General features: G+C 39.3%; 1 protein-coding gene across 8 annotated transcripts in view; it reads right to left on the bottom strand.

The window, feature by feature from the left end:
• The window catches only part of LCOR (ligand dependent nuclear receptor corepressor), a 101,028-nt gene that overhangs the window by 53,731 nt on the left and 19,885 nt on the right, over window positions 1-27,412 (bottom strand). For 4 of the 8 annotated variants that reach the window (XM_075504713.1, XM_075504722.1, XM_075504712.1 and 1 more), the window contains exons 2-3: window positions 2,706-2,771; window positions 2,211-2,290 (exon numbers count right to left, since the gene is read on the bottom strand). The exons of 2 other annotated variants lie outside the window; for them this stretch is intronic. In XM_075504713.1, coding sequence (XP_075360828.1) covers window positions 2,211-2,290; window positions 2,706-2,771 — 146 coding nt within the window. Of the gene's footprint in view, window positions 1-2,210; window positions 2,291-2,705; window positions 2,772-16,301; window positions 16,395-27,412 lie in introns of all 8 variants that reach the window. 2 more of the 8 variants (XM_075504715.1, XM_075504716.1) reach the window with 1 other exon arrangement.

The raw sequence follows: 27,412 nt of genomic DNA, 5'->3' as shown, positions 1-27,412 counted from the left end.
AACCAAACAAACCCAAAAAACCCAAACCCAACAGAACTGATATAGAGGCTGGGGGTAGGAAAAAACAAAACACAACCAACACCACCACAAAAACAAAAACCATCACACCCTAAAAGAAAAAAACTAAGAACCCCTAAATACTCCAAAGAAGCCCTGTGCCAAGCATGAGAAGAATCACCAGGATTAACAGAGATGTCCCACGTCTGATTTGAATGGACTGGTTCACCATCCTTCCCCACTCCCCCAAACAGCCAGTGATCCCTGGCCATGCAGCAAACAAGCATGTGCACAAAGCTCTCTTCGCTGTCCCTGTTTATCAATCAGCTGTAAGAAAAATGGTTTAAACAGGTATTTTTTGACTACTGAAATGTAAAGTGATGGAAATTGCTTGGGTTTTATTTATGAAAATTATTCTACTCAAGCCCATAGGGGCTGTCTGACACTACCACAGCCTTTCTTAACTCCCATTTCCCTCCAGCCCGCTCAGGACTCATAACCTCCTTCCCCTTCACTTAGTGCCTTTGCCTAGCGATGCTGCATGCCCCTACTGTGTTCTCTCAATCTGTACACAATCCTAAAATCTCCTTAGACCCCGATGCCAAAACACTACAGAGCACACCAGATTTGACCACACCTGCATCTTTTCTTTCACCCATTTAAAAGCCACCACACAGTACAATGGGAAACCATGTGAGGAACCTTAACATAAATGATAACTACCACTAGCATAAGGAATACCTTGCCAGTTTTTCAGTGATACTCACAATCATGGGCTACACTTTACTAGAAACTAGAAAGAAAAGCCTAGCAAAGTACATGAAAATATAAATAGCGGTATCTTAGCTTCTGACTAAAGGTTGTGTAGAAGCTTGAAAAGGACAAGGCAACCATGCCTAATCAGCACACCGTACAGTGGACTTTCATGTTCTTAGCGTTTGTCTTCACCTAACAACCACCGATTTTCAGGAGCTGTATTTTAGTTATTGTGGACCTATGAGGACGACTGAGATGTAAACAGTCTTTTTGAAGATCTACCCATACACTGTTAGATTCTCCCAGACTACGACCAGTGTCTGACCGCACCACAAAATTAATTTCTGAATTAATTCAATGGCTTAACTAAAACTGTGCTGAACACTGAATTTTGTCTTTTTATGAGATTACATAAGTCAAAGAAGACAGAAGTCCTTATAGCATAAGCGTACATACAGCTTACCTGCTGTCAGTTTCAATGAAAGAAAGTATTATGCCTTACATCGGTTCTAAATGCAAGCATTCCTAACCCTCCTCCCCATGCCTTAACAAAAACTGTAATACTAAAACAAGCATAAATCGGCAACATGGCAAGTATCAGCGTAAACAAGGTACTTCCTTTATGAACAAGCCATGCAGCCACACATATTAGCTGCTGCAGAGGGAAGGGTGCTTTTGTTTCATTTCTAAGTTGATAGAGATCCACTCTGCATGTTATTTTACATTGTGCAGGAAAAAGAAGTAGTTAAGAGTTCCAGCAAATGAAGTTTTTCCAAGACAGATGAGCCTTCCTTCCTATACTATAGAACAATCATTATTTCAACACATGGGCTGAGCAACAATCACGTATAGCATGGTAGCCTTTGTTTCACATATGGCTATAATCTCGGTAAGAAAACAAACTGCAAATTTATTATGTTGGCAAAGCTGACTTGTCCACGTTTAAGCTCTGACTTGGTTGTAAACAAACACAGTACAAAATCTACCATACATATGAGCCCTTTAATAAAAGGATATGGCCCATGGGGAAAGAGATTCCAAGATACAGAACAAGACTCTATGTTGTTAAAATGGACCGCATTTCCATACTGAAGATAAGCCCAGCGTCTGACTGTAGTAAACATGCACAAGCCAAAGTCTCACTCCCTTGGGAAGGGTTACATGATCCCAACAAGATCTCTTACAGAGAACTCAAAACAAACAAAACCCACCAAACAGAAAGAGCCACTACACAGAAAAAAAAAAAAATCTGCATCACATACTACAACGAAAAAGTTGCAGAGAAGAAGCAAGTCTCTTCATTAACTTGTATTATTTTAATTCAGAAAACCTTTTTCCAAAGGAGGGGAAAAGGGTAGGAGGTTGCAGATTTTCTATGCTCAGTTAACTAGGAGCAGCAAACTCCCTCCCTTTGTCCCTCCCCTACAACTACTAGCTTCACACATCTGCATTGTTACCTTCACTTTTTCTCTTCTCAGGCAGCAGAAAAGACAATTTTCATCAAAAGACCAATCAGAAACACCTTCAGGCTCACAGTCTGTAAATCAGAGGAATAGCAAATTACTTCATATTCATAAACTGCAACACAACTGGAGCCAAAAGAGAAATGCCGAATTAAATACCTATTTCACAACATTCTTGCCTGCATCCTGAAGATGCAGGCTTCATTTCGGCCATTTTTCTAAATCCCCAGATTACCAAACTGTATACATTTTATCTATGCACAACAAATCTGTTTTTCCGAGCACTGCCAAATACACTCCCAGCCACATAAAGATGAACGCACACTCATTAGTAATTTTAGCCAATATGAAACTAACTGTGAGCACTGCCTGGGGGAGGGGGGGAAAAAGCACAAATCACCACGGTAACACACATTTTCTAGAGGCAGAGCTGGGGCTGCTTCTGTCATCAGAAATGCAGAACAAGATACAAAAATAGAGATTGAATACCTTTAAACAAACTGAGATCTTTTAATAATCCAGGTCCAAACAGGCCTTCTAGAATACTTTCAAACCCTAAAAGCAAATAAAAGAATTGTTAGCTTTCTAGATTAAGTACGTCACTACAAGAATATTCACAATAGCAGTTCTATATTTATCTGTTCCAAGAACAGAGCTCAACGTGTTTTCTCTAAGTATTACAGGATGCATGGGTCAATTGTGATGACTGAACTACTGACAAATCATAGCACAATCTAGAGTCCACCGACTCCTGTACTTTTGTAAATAGCTAGGTTAAAAACAAAGAACATTACGACATTGAAATAAACCATTTTGAAAATAAAATAGGAAGTTGTAGGTTCTACAACGTGACCAGGTAATTTCTGTACAATAAAAAATTCTCTTGCTTAAGCCTCCAAAATGAAATAAGGGACATTTTCCCAATTAAAAAAATACATTCTTCCATCTGAGTGGCATTTAGTTATTTTTCTGAATTTCAGCAAACGTTAGAATCAGTGTTTCCTGAAGAGTTACAAGTTTGAAGAGAGGAAACGCAAAGGAAAGGGATTCAGTAGTGCCATGCCACTAAGGAACCAAATTCCAATCACAGGTCCGCATCTAAGATACACAGTCCAATTTACTTCAATGCCATGATTTATGCCTCACTTAAAATAAATCTAACCAATTTTAGTTTATTGCAAAAGAGGAAAAACCTTTACCAAAATTACTGCCAGTATTTGGAAATGTTAAATCAATATTATACTAAACCCCTGCTGGCAGTAACATCTACAGAGCTATTAACTACCCAGTACTGTGAGAAGACAGGTTAGCAGAGTAAATATGAAAAGTACAAAGACTACTTTAAGGGGGACAGACAAATTCCACCTGCTTATAAAAATGTATTCCCAATATGACCATAAAACAAGACTACAACTTACTGTATTTTTCCCCCCCATTAATACTTTTGCTTTGTAGGTTTAATAACGGTTTTCATATAGCTAAGGGCAGCTTCTCCTACTTGTCTGAATCTTTGAGAGGCACAAGGATAAATGAAAAAAAAAAATTAAGACACAAAAATACAGTTTTAAATTTAGAGAAACTTGCATGGGTGCACTGGGGACAGATAAACTACCTGAAATAGCCATTTTAAGAAACCAGTTGAAATCTAAATGATCACATGCTATGAAGGAAATCAGTTATTACATTGCAAAAGAGCAATAATTCTAAAATAATTCTGACTATATACAGATCTAATATCAAAGCTATCTTTTGGACAGTAGTCTTCAAAAAGGAAAGGGCAAGTAGCGTTACACCCCTCTGGGTGTCAGGAAGAGTGCCAGTGCACTAACTTCTTCAGATATCAGATGCTAGACCCTACAGAATTTGCAGCCTGCAACACGACTTAGATGGCCAAAGCATTGCCAGGTACAACATGATCCTTGACCTAAAGCCTATCAGAGGCTGACACTAAAAATCTAATCTCAGAGAGGACCGAGTGGAAAACAAAAAACAAAACCAAAAAAAGGTGAGAGAGTGATGGTGAAATAACAGTCAAGACTAAAGAGAAACAGGGGAGAGATCAGAAAACAAGGTGGAAGAGGAAAAACTGGAAAAACATCCCATTGAACAGCACCTTGTCAGGCAGAGAAGTAGCACTGCCTCCAAAAAAAGCCAATTCAGGCTTCAGGAAGTGGCAGGAACAGTGGGAAAGGACCGACCAACCTGACCTAGAAGAAAAATAGGAGAATCAGGGTATTGACCCATAGGTTTATAACGTTGACTCTTTTATGGGTAGTGACCCCTCAGAATTTGTATCTGCAATGAAGCCTTAAGGAAAACAGCTAACCAACCTCATTCTTTATCTTTTTGTTTAAAAAACTATTTTGTATATATAAATAAAAAAATCGAAAGAGCTCAGAAATTGTACTCAAATTCACCACTCTTAAAATAGTAACTGCCAATGACTCATGCCCCACAGTTTGCCATGCATGCAATTGCACACTGAAGTCCCTGCCAATTTTTACAGCTTGGATATTGTACAATCATAGTTTGCTAGCCCACTGTTCTCCGTGATGCTAATGCCACTCGGTTTTTATTAATATTAAATATTGGATTTAGCAGTTGCATAGCAACAGCAGAACATCTTATGTGCAATGCTTGACATTAAAAAAGGCAAATAAGGGAAGTATGAATGTATTCAAAAACTATACTAAAGACTGGCAAAACTGCCATGAAGCTGAGCCCTATTTTCCCCCAAATGCAAAGTGCAATGCAGTAAAGACAGTATAAGCCCTGCAATGTAGTATTCAGTCGTTCAGGACTCCAAAAGAGCAATGGTGTACAGTTAATCATGCATAATACATTGAAAACAAAATCTTGAAAAAGGAGCTGCCTACTTTTTATAGTATTTTTTCTCTCCATTGTCACTGCTCTTAGAAGCTTGAAAAGAACATTTCTTTTCCCACCGATTGTCCTTTTCCATTTGGCAGATGATATTTTCCTGCATTTCAAATGGAACAGAAATTAACATGGCTGCCTCTGCTAAATTCCGGTTTCTATATTTTCATCATCTACATTTCAGTGTCTGACAGTTCACAGCAGATGAAGAGCAGGGCCAGTGGAAAAGTTGCAGGAATAATAGAATTAGAAGAGAGAAAAAGGGATGAAGATCCCAATATTTTAGAGCTTTCTCTTAGATAATTTCCTCACAATTAAAGCAGCCATACATTTAACCCTTTTAATGTTACTGGTGACCTATACAAGGAAAATCATCTTTTGGGTGCTAGTATAAGAATTTAAGAAAAAAGTTTTTATTTTTTTTAAAAATACAACATTTACAAAGCATAAAACATCTCTATCTCAGAAGGCTTTCCAGCAGGGGGGGGGGGGGGGGGGGGGGGGGGGGAATGATGATCCCAGAAAGAACAAAGAAAACGCTTAGTACTGAAGCAAGGGTGGAATAACTTTTTAAATGCAGAGGTTGTTACACACACATTACTATTTCACAACTGTTAGCTCTAAAAGGAAAGCACTATTTAAGAAACATTATTCTCTAAAATGTCCTCTGACAAAAATCAGAATATGGATGTGCCATTTTTATGCTGAGTAACAAGCACAGAAATTAAAACAAAAACAACCAAAAAAAAAGTTGACTGCAGTTTTCAGCATGGTCAAATTTCACTAGTTCTGTCTCTGCACCTAAACAGTTTTATTTTCACCTTTTCTGGCATTTTCATCCTCCCTTCTGTAACCAAATATTTTACGTTATAAATTTAAACTGTAATCATAGTTAGTTGGTTAACAGTTTAACACAAGAGTTTAATTTCAAGCTTTGCAAAAAAAAAAAAATCCAGTTAGATCCTGATATTATCTTTTGCCTTAAAACTGAGAGCACTTGTAATGTTTAAGTAGCTACCAGGCTCCTTGAGACAACACTATTAGAGAAGTTGATAGTCCAAGAGACAACTTTACTGGCTGATCTCTAGCAATGTGGATTAGCCAAAGACACATTCTCCCCTTTAAAAAACAGGAATGCAAGATCTTCAGAAGGAGATAGGGGTGCATTTCTGGACTGCCATTGACACAGAGCCTAGCATTTCAAACAATGCTTTTTCTCCCTGCAACAGCACAGCTCAAACATACCCTTTAATACTCAGTACATAATTCAGCCCTACACACATATCTAGTCAAAGCAGTAAAGCTTGTACCACTAACTAGAAGACAATTTTGAGGGTAGTAAAGAAAAGAAAGGCTACAATACATCTTTACTATTACATAAATTGTTAAAGAACTTAAAAAAAAAAGAAAGAAAAAAGAAAAAAAATCAACATAGCAAGGGCCCTGAAGGGGAAAAACAAAAAACAACATACATAGTTATCAACTCTTCAGCGCTAATCTGTGAGTATCAATTTAATCTGTGAATATCAATTTGTAAGCTAGATCTCAATAGACTAAATAAGTACTAGCCAGGGAAGTAGTTAATTATAGTAGATATTGTAGACTGACTGCAATAGAAAATAAGACAACTGATTCATCAGCATTTATTTATAATAAACAATCAGCCTAATACATAGCAATTCACACTTTAAAAGGACAACTTCAAAAAGCTGGAAGTTGAGTCAAATCAATTAAGACAATAGTTGTCTACCTCTTTTGTTTCAATTTCTTAACTATTTAAGAACTTTTTACTAGAAACCCTCAAAACAATATCATGAGGAAAAAAAATCTGACCTGTTACATAAATAAATAAAACAGAACCCAAAAAAATCCCAAATCCACAATGTGACTAAGAGTGAAAGCGCAAAGAAGAGACAAGATGTTGGAAGAGGGGCAGGGGGATTCAGAGCAGAGAACATAAATCAAAATTCAGAAATGTTACAAAGGTCAGAGGAAAGAGACACACACAGCTTTAAAGTAAGCAAAGATAAAACCAAAAAGGCAGTACATATGCATATTACAAAAAAAAATTCTGTAAGACTATGGTAGCGTACTAACAAACATTCAATAGAATGGCATACGATCATTCAACAAAATCTATCAAGGTGATGTTATTTAACATTTGTAGGTTAACAGTCTTAAAATGCTATGGAAGTGAATTTTTTTTTTTTTTTAAAGTTACTCCAAGAATGTTTGCAGCACTGTTTAATTCCAGAAAGTCTTGGAACACTGAGAAAGTTCCAATGGGCTGGAGGAAAACAAAACAAAACAAAACAATCATCCCTTTGAAATTTCAAAACATTAAACAGATAAGTACTGGGGTCTCAACTTGGTAAAGGTTTTCAAAAACAAGGAACAGCTCAGAGGAGTACTGAGGAATTAATAGCAAAAATAATGCCAATCAACATGGGCTTACAAAAACTATTTAATTTGACTTTTATGAAACTAAAAATTTGATTAACAACAGTAATAGGCTTGATATAATATTTTTAGATTTATGTAACATTTTTGGGCTGGCACAACACATTTTGACTAAAACCAGCCAGGGGAACGGGGGGCGGGGGGGGGGGGGGGAGCGTGAATCAGCCAAATATATATAAAACAGATTAAAAATCGATTAAGTGACAGCTCTTGAAATGTTGGTGTCAATGGGAAACTGCTGCTAGTGAGGTCCATCAGGTACTGGTTCTTGGCCCTATACCATTTAACATTTTAGTCGTTCACTTGGAAGAAAGCAGTCACTAAATTTGCAGGAGATACAAAGACAGGAAGAACAGTAAATAACAAAAGGCCCAGGTCACAGAGGCTGCTTACCAAAGCAAATGCAATTAAACACTACTTTGAAAGGGGGGCGGAGGGGAATGGAGAAAGCCACAAAACACACATCTAGGAACAGGAAAAACAGCTTCTCAAAGACATACCCAGATCCAGGAGCTGAAATTGGAAGCTGATCAAACTCAGCCAGACATAAGACACTCTTAATTTTACAAAGGTCCAATTGAAAACACAAGACATGAACTCCGGGACCAGACCGACGCTTTCCCTAGCCTAGGATTCTGGAGGTGTTATTTAGGGAAGCGTGGGCTGGCCGCTAAGATCTATTCCCCTTGTACTCTCCCCCAGCACTTACATTCATCATGTTAGGAGTCTCATTAACTAGTAGGAAGCAAGAGCCACCACCACCACATCAGGTTTTTATTGGATTTCTCATGCCTAGATTTTCTGGTCAAGATTGGATATATTTATCCACAGCTATGGGATTTGAAGCAGGAATTAATTCAGAAAAATCCTACAGTCTACGTGTAACACGGGAATTCCGTCTCTTTCAGGACAAAAATCTATTAAACTTGAATGCTTCAGTCATAGGCATCTTAATAGAAAAGCAAGACCAAGCAACAAGGGAGGGGAAAAAAAGCCACAGGACAGTTATTAATATACACCAAGTCTCAGGATATGCATATAATTATAAAGTTGTGAATATTCTTTTATTCATGCAACAAAATAAAAGAACCTCCCATCCACCTATGATGAGAGATCTTGTTATCTGAATGGAGCCCAATTAAGTACTCCAACTACAAGTGAAAACAACTTTGTTTCAGCTTCCCGGGGAACAAAGAAAGAAAAAGCCGTGCATCTTCAGTAATTTTTCAAAGTTCATGCTTCTACATTTTTGTTAATGAAACTGCACTGCTCAGGGACTTACTGCAGATGTCCCTGCTCCAGAGACAACAGATGCTTTAGTAAATCCAACGACTTTCCAGGGACCTTAAAGATCAATAACCTGGTTCTGTAAGAACAATACACAGACACATGCATACAGCAGAAAAGAACTAAGGATGTTAAGATAGGTACTGTTTAAAAGAACAGGCATAACCAAGTCCTACGTAGCAATACGTAGCTCTTCTGGAGCTTTTTTCCCACTACAATGCCTTGTGTTCCCAAGACAAAATACATGGTATCACCTGCTGAGGTCCCTAAACAGGCCCTTGGAGCTCAAGGGAAAAAGAACCCTTTGGCCTTAGACTAATGCTTTATTCACTGTAAAACAGCATCTCCAGTAGAGCAGTTTCATTTGAAGCAATCAAGAAGCCAAAAAGGTACACGTTTTGTCAAACAGCCATTTCACTGTTACAGTAACTTACCACAGCAATAAGCTGAGAAATCAAAAAAGGGACAAAAAATCCCCTACTACAGCAGCAGACAAGTACTGTTGACAGAAGTGCTTCTGACCATCCATCCTGCAAGATTTCATTAAAAGTCCACTACTGGTCTGTAATTTTAATAAAGAAGATGGAGCTGCAGCAGGCTATCCTCACTCTTCTCTCCAAGCATCCCTCTCAACCAAGCAATTCCTTTGCCTCCAAAAATCAAGTCTAAGCACATTTTCTCTGATGGAATATCAAACTTGTAGCAAGGCATTTAAAAGTTAATGAGCTAAGTATGACAGAAAACCAGCTACATCTGAACTACAGTGCTGCAATGCACTTGCCTTCACAACAGAAACAAGCCCTGCCAAATCCCCTAAAAGAGGGTAGATCTCTCCCCTCTACAGGGGAGAATGGAGAGGCAAAGAAAGCAAGTTATCAGGCTGTTTTGCAGTACGAGAAATGGAAACAGGTCTCCCCATCCTATGTTAGCACTCTAACTGGCAGATTATCTCACTGATTACAACTGAAAAGTCACCCCCCAAAAAAACAGAAGTGACAAGTTATAAAGCTTGTTGCCAGAGTACAGAGTATAGCAGGGCAAAAGGCCCTGCTATAATATGGACCATCTCCTGCCCCCCTCCCATGAGGAGTATTTTTGTGTGTGTGATCTGATATCAAGAAGATAATTTCACGAAAGCATACAACCTTCTTATCTCTAATCAAAAGCCTCAGCAGCAGAATTCAAGAAAAGCAAAGGACTCTCCGCAATGGCTGTCTCAACATCACCTCAAGACACAGCAATTGCTCTGGCAGACTGAGCCGTAATCTTCATGTGGATTTGCGGGGGTGGGAAGATCCTCCGATCTGTAGATACTGCATCACTAATCTGGCTAGTTGTTCAAGTCAGGGGTTGCAGGCTTTTGTTTTACATTTTAACTCAAGATTAGGAGGTTTATTGTATGACTATCTGGTTTTCTTCACAGCCAGTCGCCACCAATGCAGGACCTGACTGGAATCTTCTTATGTAAATACTTGAATTTTATTACTTTAAAAAATAAACCAGAAAACACAGACATCACAAAATGGCAAAGAATGACAGCAGAACAGTTTCAGTAACTACTAACTTTCTATGTATCCTTAAAAAGGTAGTTTTTACTTAACGGTAGAATAAGATCTAAATTTTAAAAACTCAAACAAACAAAAAAACCCCAACAAAACCCAAACAAACAAACTTTAACACTAAGAATTGAAGCGGGAGTTGTTTTTCAGTATCTCAATTCAAAGACAGTGCTCTTATTTGTTCAACCTCCAGGTCTGGAGTTCCAGCAGGCAACCAGGTACAACTTTCACTGAGAAGAAACTATACCAACTAGCTAGAAAGTTTATAGACAGATTAAAAGAGCCAAATAGCCCAAGAATGAGAGTGCTCAATAGCACAAAACATCATGGACCAGAAGTTTTTATGTAGAGACCCAAACGTTGCTCAAACTCAAGGCAATTTTTTCCATATCCAACAGTGTTGCATTATTTATTGCAGCAAAATAAACACCTAGAAACTTTTTTCCTGTTGGAGACAACCTGTTAATGCTTCACTGCCAAGCAAAGTTAAGATGACATTCATTAACTCCCAGTGTTTATCCCCATACCCCATGCTCCCCCAGCACAAGCGTAAGAATAGCCTTGCAGTAGACAGAATTGATCTGCCTGGAAAATGCCTCCCACAGAAGAGACAGGATTTCCAGTAAGGTCAATTCACTGCTCCACTTTATTTCATGGCCATAGTAATGCTCATACCACAGATGAGCCAGAGTCAGGTGTACTCTCAGGTGTGTTGCCACAAGTAGGTATAGCAGAGGCCCAAGACAGTTTAAACCATGGAGGAACCCTCCCTCTCCCCCAAAAGTTGTATATGTGGAAGCACAGGATACCAGTGGTTTCCACTCCAGCCTCAACAGATATGTATTGGCATGGTGCAGAAGCGTGTTAGAGGTGTGGGTTAAACTGGCTGAGATATTAGCCATATTTCGTACTCCATGGCAGTCCTATTTGAAGAGGGTTGCCTTCCTGTAGCAAGTCAGTCCTGCCCTACATCATTTTCTGTCTGCAACATACAGCCACCTACTGAAACCAGACTAGCTGAAACAATTCAGCTGAAAAACAGCACAGAAAGGGTAAGCACAAGCTGCTGAATCCATTTGAACGAGGACTGCCAGCAGAAAAAGCCTCTACCAAACCAGAGGTTTGATCTAGCAAACCCTTGGAGCGTGACTCGGTTTCACCTCCTTTATTACAGGAGGTCAGTTATATCATCAGTCGTTGCTGAATTAACTCAATATGTTATTCTCATGTTATAAATACCCCTTTTGCCATCTCTACAGAGATCTTCAAATCTATACAGGAGTCTGCAAAGGGGAATGAAAATGTGATTCTACTTAGGAAACTGAATATAGTTACATCACCCATCATTGAAAATCTGATGATCTTCAACAAATAGCATAGACCTGTGAAAGTTTATTGAATGTTTCTTAGTTGAGAGGTGAATATACTCAGCTTACCTGTAAGGTAAAAACTGCCAAGAGCCTTTTTACTCTATTATTTGTGATTGTAAAAGTCTGTCTGATGTTAAATAAACCTCTGTCATAAGACATTACATAAGTGCCCACATGAAAAGTATGCCTTCTGACTCCAGCGAGCTAACAGCATCCTGAAAAATCTTATGATATGCAAAGACACACCACTTTATTAAGTCAAGTGATTATTTCACTAAAACATCAGTGAGTATATCTAAATTCTGATTGAGAAGCTAACAGAAGAAAAGAAGAATCTAGATCACAGAAAGAAAGCTGAATCATGACTACAGTGAATATTAAGCACACCTGATGTTTTGAAAAGGCTTCCCAGAAGCTCTGGAAAAGAATCTTTAGCCTTTTCAGAAGGACTGTTCAGTTCTGTCTCAACAGAAAGGATGATCTAGGTGAAGTCAGTGGGTGATACAGGCAGCTACACAAAAATTAAAGGGTAACAAAGCAGGGCAGGGGGCAAAAGTTATCCACCTTAAATAAAACCCCCCAAAACAAAGATCAGCACACAGGGAGAAGTATCCTAACACTGAAAAACATGAGTATAGAATTCATACTAGCTACAAAGCAGATTACAGTGACTAATTGTCATCACTGAAGTCACATCTTTCATTCACACCTCCGGTTACGTCTATGCACTAAAGAAGCTGCAAGCCCTGATGTTCCTCTGGAAACAGAGAAGTATAACCACAGCTGCTGACAACTTTGTAACAAAAGATTATAGCAGCAAAACAATTTGGTGCTGAAATAAATTGTGGGAACTGAAATTGCCAGATGTGATGAGGCATTACTCAGTGTAGACTAGGAGCAGTGAACCTTCTTTAAAAAAAACTACACACAGATGCAAGAAGCTTGCAGTAAACAGCTATAAGATAGCCTGACCTTTGGGGTTTAGTGGAAATTTTCCCAAAGAGCAAGTGACTGATAAATCTCTCTCTCACTTCTCATGTCATGTAATGTTTGCCATCATTGCATGTAGCAGCTCTTTGAATCTTAGTAACTTTTTTGCTTCAGATACACATCACCAATTCCAAAACCTGTGCCTGCAGATGTGCTTCACAGGAGAAGCACCCAGTTTCTTTAGGGTATTTTGCGTCCAGCTACAACTGGGGTTACACTGAGCTTTTCTTTTTCCTTCTTGACAGCAACACGGGACATAAGAAAGGCTGCTTAATGTTAGGCATTCCTATTAACGCTCTTCCCTTTTCACTGGCAATACAAACAATTGTACAGGTGCATACAGAAGACAATGAAAAAATAATCGGTTTTGCTTGCATTATTTCTAGACAGGAACAATTTCCTGGCCTAGTCCAGTTGTGTCAGCAGGAACAAGCGGCAGGACTAGGGACAGCTTAGCAACACTGCTGAAATCAAGACCTGTTTGACTCCCTTGTTCACTCTTTCAGATTGCCTTTCCTTTATTCCGTTTTGAGACAGACATCTGAAGTAGGTACTGGATCAGAGCTGAAGATCATATTCAGAACAAAAACCTTGGAATTTGGTCAATGCAAAAGTAACATGATAGAGAATACATCTTTTATGATGGCTAGTCAGGATTTCAAAGTTATGCCCAAGTATCTTTCCTGGGTAGCTACAGTGAATTTGGTGTCGACAGGTATCTTTAACAGTTTACACTGCACTTAACTGAGTCATATACACAGTAATTTAAGCTCCTATCATCATCTTTAAGTCTTCCTCAAGTCAAGCAGTTCTGCGCAGCTTTTTGACACTGCCCAGTCTTCTCCATCTCATTTACTCCAGACCTTCTAGAATTCCTGAAGCACAGCATGTTATTGGGCTTTCATAATTAAGGAAGTCAAACATTTAATCCACTGTACTTTGGTTGAGGCCACCCTATTCCCTCACAACTTTTTTTTCAGGCTAGTTGAAGTTCTTTGCTTGAGAGCAGCATGGGTGATCTGAACTTGAGAGAAGACGGAAGTCCCACATTTTCTGCACACCAGCTTTCTCAATGTCATTGAATTACAGAAGAATCTCAGAATATGCTCACAGTTAATCAAATTACGTGTTTCCTTTCAAGGACATCAAACTGTTACAAACATCTAGAGATCAGCCTTCTAGAACAGCCAGCCTTGCTCCAATTTTCCAGTTGGTATCTCAATAAAAAGGTCTTCGCAGACCTGTCACTGCCTCAGGCCTGTTCAGAGAATGAAGTCCCTGTTTAGGATGCTCAGCAGATCTAAAAACAATTCTTTGGTGCTAAGCGAAGAAACACTGGGAGAACACTCAGCCTTCTAAGAAACTGCCTACCACAGGTCCTTTGTTCAAAATCTGAATTAAATTTTCCAGGTAACCTACACACAAAGCTTCTCAAGCTTGGCATTCCACACTATGTTGTATTGTTAAATTCACTGGAGACTGAAATATCTGTAACAACCTCTATATGAAGAAACAACAGAAAAACTTCACAGTTTTGAGTGCCACTTTGCTAGAAAACTTCAGCTTTTAAGATGAGGGTCCTTGTCCACTTATACCCAAAGCAGCTCTTTCTGTTATTTCTGAACAGTCCTTTTAGAGCAAAACCTCAGAAATGGATTTCCTAATCCACCGCTAGGAATGGCCAGCAGTACAGCCATATAAACAGTGAAGGAATTTGATACAAACTGCGCTTCTGCAGGCTACATGCTAACCAACTGATCCTAAGGGATTAAAAGTCTAGAGTAGCACTAACATATTCAAAGTTACAAAACAGGTTGATGTCCATGACACTTTGTAAATATCTTCCCTTAAATTTGTAAATATCTTCCCTCCCCTATCTTCCATTTTTCCCTACAGAATTCTTCATACATAAGTTTCTCTAAAAGAAAGAGTATCATGCACACGTAAGGAAGAAAGTATGGCATAAAGAGTGAACAATAAATTGCCGAAGCCAGTGTGTGCAAGAAGCATTAATAACAATTTAATCAAAGTGCCTTGTTCCCCACTACTGTCAATTTTATACCTTAAATCCTCTGAAGGTTATTTCAGATATAGCTGACTTTTTTTAACAGTGTTCTTTGACACTAGAAACATTTCCAGGCTCAAGGAATATTAGACTTCTAGAACTTATTGTGCTTCATCAGATTTGATAAAATAAACAGTAGCACTCAACAAGTCTCAAATTCCCTTCAAAAGCTTGTAAGCAACCATAACACGCTTGCTTTTCTATAAAACCACAGAAATAACACCAGAAGGGGTGAATGAAGAAATCGGCCACTAAAACAAAATGCAGCGGGATACTAGAACAAGTGTTGCAAAACACTGCACTTTCCTAGCACTAGTTCTTCTGAGAACATCTGTCAAAGTAGCTAAGCCAAAGAATAACTACAATCCTACCTAAATTTATCACCCATGTACAGAGCTGGACAGTACAAATGAAAATCCAAGTGGAGAAACTATAACCAATTACTTTAAAATGTCAGCCAAGAAGATCGGCAACAGTTTTAACAGAAGAAATTCAAACCACATGAAGAGAAGGCTCCTTTCATTTACAAGGGGAAAAGAACGGAAGTGCACTGGAAAACTAAGGCTGCAGAGGAACCTGCAAAATCCACAGCTACACAATCAATATTGCATTCAGCATCCAAGTCACTTCAGTAATTTAAATAGTTGCTTATAGTAGTGTTTCAATAAGTAATTCAATTAAATATAATAGTAGTTGAATACATGAGACACTCCAAGAGGTGGCCAAGTCAAAAATACATTTTTAAAAATAGCACATTAGTTTAATGCTGACTACTTTTTCTTTGAACTGCTAATTACTGCCAGACAATAGCTTACATAACAGAAAACATGCAATACCTCATTTTGCAATAACTACACAATCACAAAACACATTTTAAAGGAAGCTGCATTATCAAATCTGCAAAAATAGTTTAGCTCTCTTTAGTTTTACTCTTCCAGACAACTGGTTCCATACAAGTACGAGAATAACGTGACCTGTGATGCAGGGATTCAAAAAACTTCAGTGTGCAATTTTATTTTTTTTGTTAACACTTATTTGATGCAAGTATTTCTAAAGATATTTGACTATTTCAAGTATTGGAAAAGCTCTCCTAGGGCCTGTATTCATGCATTCAGAAGTCTGAAGTGGTCTTTCATAAATATCTTGAACACAGTCTAAAGATTTTATATGTTCTTGGATTAACCTACAGTTAATCTTATTAGACAAAGAGCCAAGATTTTCAGGAATGAGTGCTAAAGCTATAACACTAAATAAGCCTGGCTCATTTAAAAAGCAACCCTGAAATTCTTCCTACTCCTGCACCCATTTTAAAGTCACCAATAAGCACTAGTCAGACTGCAGAAAAACTGTTTCTACCAGCAGGCTTCTGAATATGCATAACGCCAATAAAGCTAATGACATTTCAAAAAATAATAATCTATGTGCAATTAAGATACTGGCAACATTTTAATGCAAAAAATTGTTTAAATATACTAACATCCTAGTCTTGGGATATCCAGTCAAGCTACGCAAAGAGATGTGTTTGTCCCTTGCATACTCCCAAATGTGGAAGTAGGATCAGAAACTGGATCTGGAAGAAAGGGTAAACAGCATGTTAGTTAAATTCACAGAGGATACTATGTTCGGAGATGTTGCAAACATTAGTGAAGACAAATACATAAATGACCTAGAGAGAAAACAAAATTAGTTTGGAAACAAAAATGTCGCATGAAAAATAACTTCAAACACTCAATGTAGAGGAAACACGGGGACAGGGGAAGAAAAAGTAAAATGAAAGAAACCTAGAAGCAGCAACAGTGGACAGTCAGTCGAATATTTGTGTTGAAAAACAGTTTAGAGTTGCAAAGGCATCAAACAGAGCAGGGAAATTAAAGTTCTTTCTACAGTCTTTGAGCCAGTAACAATAGCCATCTCCTTGCACAATTGCCAGCGACTGAAAAATTCCCCTTCACTCTCAGCAAGTCGAAAGCTCTTCTCAATGGCAAATCAAGTTCTGCAGGAGGTAGGGTTTAATTTTTTTTAAGCAAAGTTAACATACGGTTAGCATAAGCCTACGCAGCAGGTTCTTCCAGTACTTCTGCTGCTCGTGGCTTTGTGCAGAACAGGAGGAAGCTAACAAAATGAATCCATTTTTACAGGTGCAACTCAACCTCGTATTGTTCAGATTTATTCATGTGGTCCTTGAGAGAAGAAGCCAAAACAGCTAGTTCGACTACTAAAATAAATAAAATAAAATAAAAAAGAATAAAAACCCTTTACTTTTGCCTTAAAGTTAGTTTCCTGAGAATGACATCCACTCATCCATCACATTAGATGTCTGCACTATCCAGCTTTAAGGGCAAGGGCAACAGGAGGAAAGAACTGATTCTACCTTTAGAAAGGCTACAAGAAGATCCCCACCCCCAGCAGCCACATAAATATAAATGCGGAAATTTAAGTAACCAGCATACATCTTCAAGGACTGTCAAGCCTTTGTTCTTCAGAAAGACTTCCAGGCACAAACTAAGAACCATTTATTCTGCTTCATCCCCAAATTAACAGAATAGGCTAATCTTTCAGGGTTTGTTACTCTCGGTAACAAGCCTTCAGTGAGAGAACCATGTAGATGCTTTATACTCAGGACAGTCCACAGATCAAAAAGGAAATGAAAAAAAAAACCAAACAAAAAAAACAAACCCCAAATCCTTTTAAAAGAAGCCATCTTTCTGCCTATCATGTTGCTGAATCTTAGGACAAGCTCCAGCATGGAGGCTTGTGCTTCAGTTTATGCGTATCATCATCACATGAAAACAGGAGACTGAAGGTTTTCCCTCCTCTTGACAACTGCTAAGCTATGTGATTTCTGAAATAAGTCATCCTATGAACATCTACAGCTTCTGCTTGTGGTGTGATGGCAAGAACAAAGAAACAGTTCCTACCAGTCTGCCTCATCTTTGGTAGAGACTGATTAGTCCTGCATATTTCAATGGAGATTCAAATGACAGATTCCCAGGCATCCCTCAAGCCAAAGGCACATGAAACACAGCTTTTAAGGGTATTGTAGTACCATTTTAAAGTAGTTCAAACTATAGGGCCAGTGCAGAACCGAGAACCACATCATTTCATTGAAGAACTCAATGCATTTTAGGAAGATGTGAGGCTTTGGACATGACAAAAATGAATCTTTGCTTTTTTGCACCAGGGAACATTGGCAAAGTATCTATGTAATCTTTTGCCCCTTTTGAAGGATTCGTTCTAGCACGAGGCAAAACTTGTGGAGGCAAACTCCAATTAAGCCTATGGATTCAAAGCACAGTCTCATGAGCATATCTTTCAGCAGGTTTTGCAGCCTTTCCCTTCTCTGCTCCATCTCTCATTCCTACCCCTGCACTCCATCAGTTACACCAGTGTGAGTTCATGAGACTGCATAAGGGACAAGACAAGTGATTTCGCTCCCCCCCTACTCCACCCCCCCCCCCTTTTTTTTTTTTTTTAAGTAGTAACTTCTGCAAGTTCACCTTGCATAAGAATGGCTGTTCAGGGTTAAGACAAAGGTTTAACTAGCCCAGAATCTCAGTTCCAGTAAGGGCAAAGTGTAAGTGGCCACACAAGGGGCTGCCTTAAGCAATGCCATCGTGAAAAGCATGCCCACCAAATCTGAGAGAACATCCGCTTAGGAACTAGAAGTATAGCTACTGCTTAAGAGACTGTTCAAGAACAGAGCATACACATCTAACAAATCAGAGTAAGTGCAACTGCCTTGGACTCCTTTTAAGTGAGAAACACGGGAGATGCGTATTACAGTGAAGATGCTGGAGAATCAAGGCGTACTAGAACAGAAAAGAGGTAGAGCCAACAATACTATGTGCTGCATAGGTTTTGCACAGTATGCTGCTGACAACAAAAAAGGCATACAGGAGCAGCCCAGATTCATGCTCCTGCAGGAGAGATCACCACACGGATCACAAAGCTCCAATGGAAGGCAAAAGGATCTACTGCTGAATGTGCAAATAGATGTGTTTTGGGAAGGATTCTTATTCCAGTTCTCTCTGCTGAACACCACGCTGGCCTGACATAGCTCTGTTGTGCTCCTTGGTCAACTGTCAGAGTTGCTGGCAGACAAATCTCATCAGACAAATTCAGCACAAGTGCTGAACTGCCCTTAGCTCTACCTGTTTTTTTGCCCTGGTGACTCCTGTTTGGAAGTAAGCCCTATGACAACTTTCAACCTTGTTTAAACACAAAATTCCTAAACCAGTAGCTATGATGAATATGCATCCTGACTGGCTGACCACATAGAAAGCCCCATCCAAACCTGCTCAACTCATACATCTCGTCATTAGCCCACATATCCTCTGTGGTAGGGATTGTTTCTTGGTGAAAAGGGAAGATACTGAACTAAACCAAGAATGCTTCACAGCGGTCTGCTGTAATGAGGGGTCGACTACCCTCAGGAGTTTCCATGACTAGAAATCTACTGCCTCTCCCATCTGGGAAAGTGCTGCCCCTAAACATGCTGATTCAGCACTGGCCCATCTCTCCAACTGGCATCATAAACCTAAAGGTTTATGGTACCCTAGCAGGGATTGTTGCCATTTCCTTAAAGCCCAAACATGCAGATCACCCAAACGGGTAAACAGAAACCCTTCCTTTAGGCTAACATGCAGAAGTGTGTTGACTCTAATCCAAAAGGAGAAGAATTAAGATTATCATTATGCTATAGGAACCAGAACCAAGAAATACCTATGAGAACCACTACTAGGGGATATAAAGATAGATTCAGCTGTTTTGATCTCTGGAAACCACCTTTTGCTGACAGCAACTAGTGATGATCCTAATGTCTCCATTACAGCATCAGTTTATCTGTAATTTTCTGTTAATTTTAATGAAGAACACACACATTGGATAAAAGATTTTTATCTGCTCACTGGAGACATATTGCAACTTGAGGCACATTCACTAGCAAGGTAGCATCAAGAGCAGAGTGAGGCTTGCCTGACTCAAGTGCTTTAAAGGAGGGAAAAAAATTCAACAGCAGTAAGGTGTGTATGCATGTAAAATGTATGATTGCAAAATATACTATGTACATTGTTAATTACAAGAAGCAGAGTAAGACGAATCAAAATTCCACAATTCACTTATCCCTTATCTAGTAACCCAAAAGTTACTAGAAGACAGGTTACTGCAAACTGAAGGTTACTGTAGACAGGGAAGTCCACTCTGCAGCATGTCTTCCATGTTTTGAATCTATGATTACTGATCACCTGGCATTTTAATCTGTGATAAATCCACCTCTCTACTGAAAGGGCTGATCCCGCTCATCCTCCCCACCCCCCCCAGATGCTCACTCATCTTGCATTTGCACGGTAAGATGACAAGATGGTTCAGGGATCAGTTCCCTGATCCAGCCCACCACGCATCTACATAAAGTGAGGGCAATAGCACAAAGGGATGGTATGATCACCCTTCTCTGTGGCATTTTAAATCTACACTAGATTAAAAACTGCTGTGTAACCATGAACTGTGTTTTTACAAGAAAATTCACTTCCACTGGCATGCATCCCTTGGACATGTATTCTATTTTCCTGTGGTGGAACCAAGACTTTTCCTGAAGGATCTTCTATATTGGCCAGCATTAAAAAACTGTACTCTCCCATACTGCTCTTATTTAGGTTAAATGACATAAAATTGTGATTTCTCAGAAATTACCATCAGAGTTACTGCCCAAATGTGTATCTACTATAAATGCAACACAAATTTGCACAGTTTGGCAAGGTCTGTAGGTGGACTTGCAGTTTCTTCAAAGTCAGGGTGAAATGCTTTATTACAGTTGCTCTAGTATAACCTTTCCTTTATTTAAAAGGGAAAAAAAATTTACTCAATGTTTCCTGTAGCATCTTCTACACACACTAGACATCAAGTTTAGGATATATAAACTCTAATCAATAAATTTCAATATTTTCCACTAAAACAGTGATTTTGCGCAGAGAATAATTTCATGCCTTTTCAGAAATCTGACCCCTCTACAAACTTGCTTACATTACTGTGATGCAATACAGTTAAAAAAATAGATAGCATAATGTTTAACTTTATTCTGGAAAAAAGAATAACTCATGGCTCATAAGCCAACAGTGGTTCTGTTCTTGAGGATCATTCTTGAGGACCATTTTCTGATGTTTATTTCCTTAAAAGAAAGGTTTTCTGATGCATCTATCTAGGCAAACCTCTATGCTGTCCTAACCCTTAACTCATTAACTGAAAATAATAAGCTTTTAGAATAGCTTTTTCCAGATAACTTCTATGTGGCTTTCTAAGCTTAAAAAACAAAGCCAACCACCTAAACCACAGAACCTGCCTGCTTTCTCCCACCAGTCTCTCCCCAAACACTATCCCCCCAAGTTTTATGCTAGAACTTTCATAAGCAAAGGCTTCAAACGAATATACTTCTTTCTCTCTCATGGGAAGATGACAGGTACCTACCTGAAAATGTTTTTCACCTAGAGTGGGAAATATTTTGCCTATTTCCCAAAAATGCTTTAAGTTGTATTTGTAAAACTGTCACAGTTTAGTCTATAGTTCCAGTACCTTAAAACTAAATAGCCATGATTTCCCTTCAGACAGGTCTCTTAGCTACGCTTACCCCACCCCATTAAAAAAAAGAAAAAAACAACCAACCAAAAAAAAAAACCAAACACAACACACACACACACCAAAAACCCAAAACAAAACAAAACAACCCCAACCACCACACCACTAAAACCCACCTATTTAAGGCTATATTTTTATGCGAAATTTATTTTGTTGCTCTGGTTGACCTTCCCTTTTTCTTGTCTCTGGATTTCACAGAAACATCTCTCAACTAAACTAACTATACCATCTAGTATGGTACTCACAGCTCACTTAATCCAGAGGCAGAACAACAAAAATTTTAATTTTTTGTTTTAGATGCACTTTTACATTCCTTCAGTGCATTCAAACAAGGCAAGTAATTATACAGCTATTAAACTTTATCATCTCCTTTTCTAAAAGCATTCTTAGTGAAGTTTGACCCTCATTTATGCTAAATCTGGATTTTCAAAAGAGACCTAGTTTTAGAGAAACATACATTTTCCTTCACGGGTTCTGAGACGAAAGACTCTTGGGATATTTCAAGGCTATGATGTCCTGTTAGCTCATATTCAGCTCTATCTTGTCTACCTCCCCTGACAACTAACAGGGAGGAGCCACCTGAGTAAAAGAATGCATTACCAAGGAGATTGAAAGCCTGTAGACAAGTATTTTGGGCATCGTTTTGAAAATGAGAGTAAGCTTATGACGTTCTGTGAGGCCACCTGAAGCAAAATATCATATTCCCAAGACCATCTGACTCATTCAGTTTTAGCCCCCAACCCTATGCTGAGCGTGGACTGACAGCAGAGAGCGAGCTAGTTATTGCACTAACAGCCGAAGCCCATCTGCATGCTGGCTGCCATGCTGACAGAAAGCAGGAATTTGTCCACAGGAGAGCCCTGCTTGTCACACCTAACCACCAGCTGCTCCAGCCGGCACCAGTGCCCTTTCGCAGCCACTGCAAATTGACTGTTTTTAGCTCAGAGGCACAGGACACCACTTGTATGGATTCCTCCACATACCCACATCCATGGCTTTTGTTCTGGCCCACTCACAGCTAAGGTCCCATGCACCCTGCTCAGCCTAACCTAGGACCTCTCACTAAAGCCAAGGCTTATCAAACCTTGACTTCAGGACCCAGCTTACAAACAGACCCTGATATAACTGCACCGGCAAAACCATGGGGCAACAAACTAGTGTTCAGAGTAAGAATTTTTAAAAAAAATTTTTTTTTTTTTTTTAAGTTTTGCCACCACCAACAGAATCTCAAAACTATGCAATAAATTCAGCACTCTGAACCCTGCAAGTCTGCCAGTACAAACCAGATCTGAAATTAGCTTTGTCTGCTGTTTACAGGCAGAATCATGAAAACCCTCCTAGGCAGCACCATGGCATGCTGCAAGCAAAGATCTATCTGCCTTAAAGATGAGATCAAAGAATCGCTCATCTCTTCCCTCAAACTGAATATGAAAGAACATATTCTTCCCTTACAGCAATGGAAAGCCCTTCAAGTTCCAGATACTAGAAGAAGGACAGACAGAAAAGAACATCAAGCAGGATTTAGGGTTAGGATGCTGAAACGCCTGTAAGCATGGTAGGCAGAAAGTGATGGTTTCTTGGGAACTAGTGTTTTTGCATAGACTTTTTTTTTAAAGTAGGTTTAGTAGTTTTAGTCCTGAAAAAAGAAAAGAAAAGAAAAGTTTCCAAAAATAGCTTCTTACTTTCTGAAGTTTGTGAGGTGTCATCACAAGCACATTTAGCTGCTAAAGTTCATCAACATGCCAGTAAGTATAGACCAAAGCAGCTGTGATCGACTTCTGCCTGCATGCCTTCCCCTCCACCATCTCCCATTATATATAAAGCTGCATAAGGCACTTCCTATCCTAGGGGCAGGAGCAGTCCTTGGGCTACGAGGGGTTGAGAATATTTAAAGCCCTATCTGCTGTTCTTATTTGGAGCACAAAATTCAGTTCAAAGTACAAGCAGCAGGAAGATACGAATTCAAGATTAGTCACAGGCAAACAGATGATTTAGGAACAAGAACCAATCTGTTTGTTACAGGCAAGGAGTGCAGCCTCCATGGCAAAGTAGACTGCAGTTCTGCAACATCTTTAACTTACGAAGTCAATTTTTAATCTAATTTGAAACTGAGTAACTTGTTGAGCAGAGTAACCTCTGAACTCTATATTCAATTTTGTACTGTTAGGGCACCCAGCCTGTGACCTCAGCTATGGTTCTAGTAAAATAAGAGTGAGCTGGAACAGTGGTCAGGGTGGAGACTGTTTGGGCTTTGATACCCAGAACAGCAGTGTACCTAGGGATTACTAAACAGCTCAGTGTCCATTCCATACTCTAAACACCTTTTAGTCCCTAAAATAAATAAATCCATGTCCTCTTGAGACCAGAAAGGCAGTTTACCTGTTGTTTCAGGGTATGTGCCAACGCACAGCACTGAGACTACATCAGTTTACACTCAAGCCCATGTATTCAAAGTTCCCTTCAAAACCATGTAAGGGAGGAGTGCTAATGAAATCTTTAGATCCAACACAAACTCTGTAGCGGGATTTTGGCCTTCACAGCAAGGTTCTTGGAAGGGAAAATACAGAAGCCCTGAGTATAAGGAGTGCAGCACTTAAAAACAGACCTATTTAATGCCACTCTAACCTTTTTCCAGAAGTTAGCTTTCAAGCTGAAGTTTTCCAGGGTTAGTCTCCTCCGTGATACCCATTTTTGGATAAAATATACTTTTAAATGGTTAGGTACGAGAAGAGAAAGGAAAGATAAAGCTCAATCCTAATCTAATAGATGACTAAATATCAGCTCATACTCCTTAACACCTACAGCCACTTTGGAAAGGAAAAACAGCCCTTGTTTACAAATCATTTAGAGCAGTAATTTTCAAACTGTGGGCTCCTGAAAAGCATAAAGACCCCACGCAATTTAAACTATTGGCAATAGGCTTGTTTTTCCACAGTTGCTTCTTGCCAACTCCAGGTTGAAAACCACTGATTTAACAGAGCCCTGGCAAAACACAGTTCTTTTCTCAATGGGTTAGGCTTGTTCAAGAGATAGATATGGCATTCCTGCTGATTTCAAAAGATCATATGCAAAATGGACCTCCACATGGCCTATCTCAACTGAGCACTGAAGCCATTCACTCCCAAATAGCTGCACATCACTAAAGAAAAACTGCAGACGCAAGACCAAGGGATTAGATTTTGTGAAGAGTTTACAAAAATACTCCTGCAAGATATGAGAACTAGGTTCTCGTAGCATCTTACCATACAGTTCCAGATTATTATGTTTTTATTACTTTGTATGAATGCACAGGATGACAAGAAGAACAGAAAAGTATAAAAAACAAGAGAAATGTTCAGGCAGTAGTTAAGCATTTAACCAGAAATACCAAAATTAGTGTTATACTTGCTACAATGTTGTCCCCCAAGTATAAGCTACAATAACCTAAACATTCATGGGAAACATTTCAGGGAAAAGGTTACTTTTTTCCCCTCCAAGAGACTTTGACACTTCATTTTTACAAAGGCTCAGTATACCTGTCCTACACAACACATTTTGAAGTATGGATACTCACCTAAACCTACACATAACCAGCATTTCACGCTTCATTTTTCCCTCACAATTTTCCATCCTTCACTCAATCTTGTAATATTTTGAAAGATAGTAAGCTACAGTATGCAGATAAATGATAACCACTAAGGTCACTGAAACATTCCACCTCCACGTGAATAGGAGTACAACTTTTCCAAAGGACATTTCAAACCAGCAAGGGGCACTCCCCTTACTCAGCAGTGAGGTCAATTAGATCAAGAAATGATCATCGAAACAAAAGTGCAGAAGTTTTTTCTAAGATAATTTTTCCACACTGCCTGTTTTTGAAGTGAAGACTATCAGATGACTATTTTTTCCATAAGAAATAAAGACAACCCTTGTGAGAAACCCCAGAAGAGAGATTATAGTATCATATAAAGTTAAGTTTCACTAATCACTTCAACATATAAGAGAGAAAGCTAGGGATAAGGTAGCTATGCTCCTCCTTTTCTAAAGGATGTAAATGGAATCACTGCTTTAAGAAGATTCTTTTTAAGTTTTCTTAGGTCAGAAAAGGAAATGACCTCCATGCTTTCCTATTCTCTTGCTTTTGCAGAGCAAAATGGAAGTTATTAAGTGTCCACCTCTGCAAAAAGTTTTCTTCACGCAAAGGATACAATGGCATGTTTTCAGAAATGCATCTAGAGATCGTGATAAAGCATCACCTAGAAAGCAGCTTTCATCATTTTTGCCACAATTATGAATCTTAACCCAGGAAATGACCAAACTTGAGACAAGGTCTGCTATAACACTAGCTTATCTTCAACTTGTTCACAAAAAGGACAAAATAACTGCCAAAGAAGCCAAGAGCCAAGCAAGCCAGTTTGCTATCAGCATTAAACAAAGCCAGTAAGGTCTAATCACAATCCACTTTGTGTATTCCAATATATTTACATATTTCTTAAGAAGCCCAAGACTGCAGGACACAAGGCACAGGCTAAGAGAGGGCTCTTCTGGCCACAAGACTCCCTGGCTGAAGCATACAGGCACATTACTCTGACTAACCTGTGGCTATCCCATGACGAAGTTTCAAAAGTGACCTACATGGTTGTCCGCATATCAAGCACAGGCAGGGTATGTAACAGCTCTGTGCATATTAATTGCTGTGGAAAGTTTAACAGCTGCAGGACTAGCCTGTCCTTGCAAGGCAGGAGGCTGAACTCAAAGTCTATTACACAGGTAACATAGCAAGCTGCTTCCTGTAACATACATACAGTAGCAAAGGGAGCCAAACAGCACATTGCTGCAGACTAATGACTGACACCCCTCTGTGCTCAGGAGAACCGGGTGAAGAGCATTAGCGTTATGTACCGGCCTGGAAGTATTAGGGTGGGGAATTGCGGGCTGTGGGCTGAAACTTTCACATCCTTTTGTTAGTGTAACCAACGAAAAAAGAAATCAAGAAATTAAGAACTCTGTAGTTTGACTACCTGTTCCTCTTCCTACTCTGACAGTTACTCCACTGTCGAAACATGACCACCACCCTAACCTAGTTATAACAGAGGAGGGTGACAGACCACCACATCAGATAGACTAATCTATACAATTCTCCAGCTAGACATTGAAACGCCTGTACTACGACCGTACACAAAAAATGGTCAAAGAAAACCAGGAAATTTTTCATTAGTAAACTCAACTCAAGAGTTAAGATTGCCTGGTGGCCTCTGATGTCTTTCCACACTGCTGGATTCAGCTTCTGAAAGCTTCCTTTGTTAATGAATACTAGGCTCTTGTCTAGTCCTCTTTTCTCCCCCTCTTCTCCCTCCCATAAAATATCATGGTCCTCAGGGCATAAGGAACATCCTTTGTCTCCCTGCAAGTCTCCCCTGTGCAGCCACTTTGCCGTCGCTTCTGGAAAATGCAACAGGAGTATCATCTTTTCTCTTCTCTGTAAGAGGAGTGGAAAAAACAGATGGAGACATCATCTAACAGCAATTGTACTACGTAGGAAGTGGTGTCCTGCAGAAATGTTGAAACACCATAACCTCCACTTCATCTTTCATGTGCTGGCAGTGTTGATGTGTAACTTAGATGTCCTACTTGGCTTTGAGAGCTGAATTTTTTTGTCAACTCACCATAAAAGGATACACAATACTACACAGCATACAAGACTAACTAAATCTGAGGTAAAAGGTAAATTACTAGAAGATGTCCAGAGAAATAACAGTACAGTGTTCTCCAAGAAAAAAAGAAAGAAACTGAAGCTCTCCCTCTCCCTCAGCTTTCCCAAAAGAAGCTGAGGCCACATGGATTTATTAGAGAGAACTGAGGAACCCCAGAGGCCTGCAGAATACTGGGGAGAGGTGGTGTAAAGCTGCAACTTCTTAATGGAGGTACTGGACGAGAGCATCCAACATGGGTGGGAAAGCAAAGCCCACAGTTCATTATCCA

Source organism: Mycteria americana, chromosome 6, assembly GCF_035582795.1.
Source record: "Mycteria americana isolate JAX WOST 10 ecotype Jacksonville Zoo and Gardens chromosome 6, USCA_MyAme_1.0, whole genome shotgun sequence".
In the NCBI taxonomy this organism is placed as follows: domain Eukaryota; kingdom Metazoa; phylum Chordata; class Aves; order Ciconiiformes; family Ciconiidae; genus Mycteria; species Mycteria americana.
This window is presented reverse-complemented; position numbering and strand designations above follow the sequence as displayed.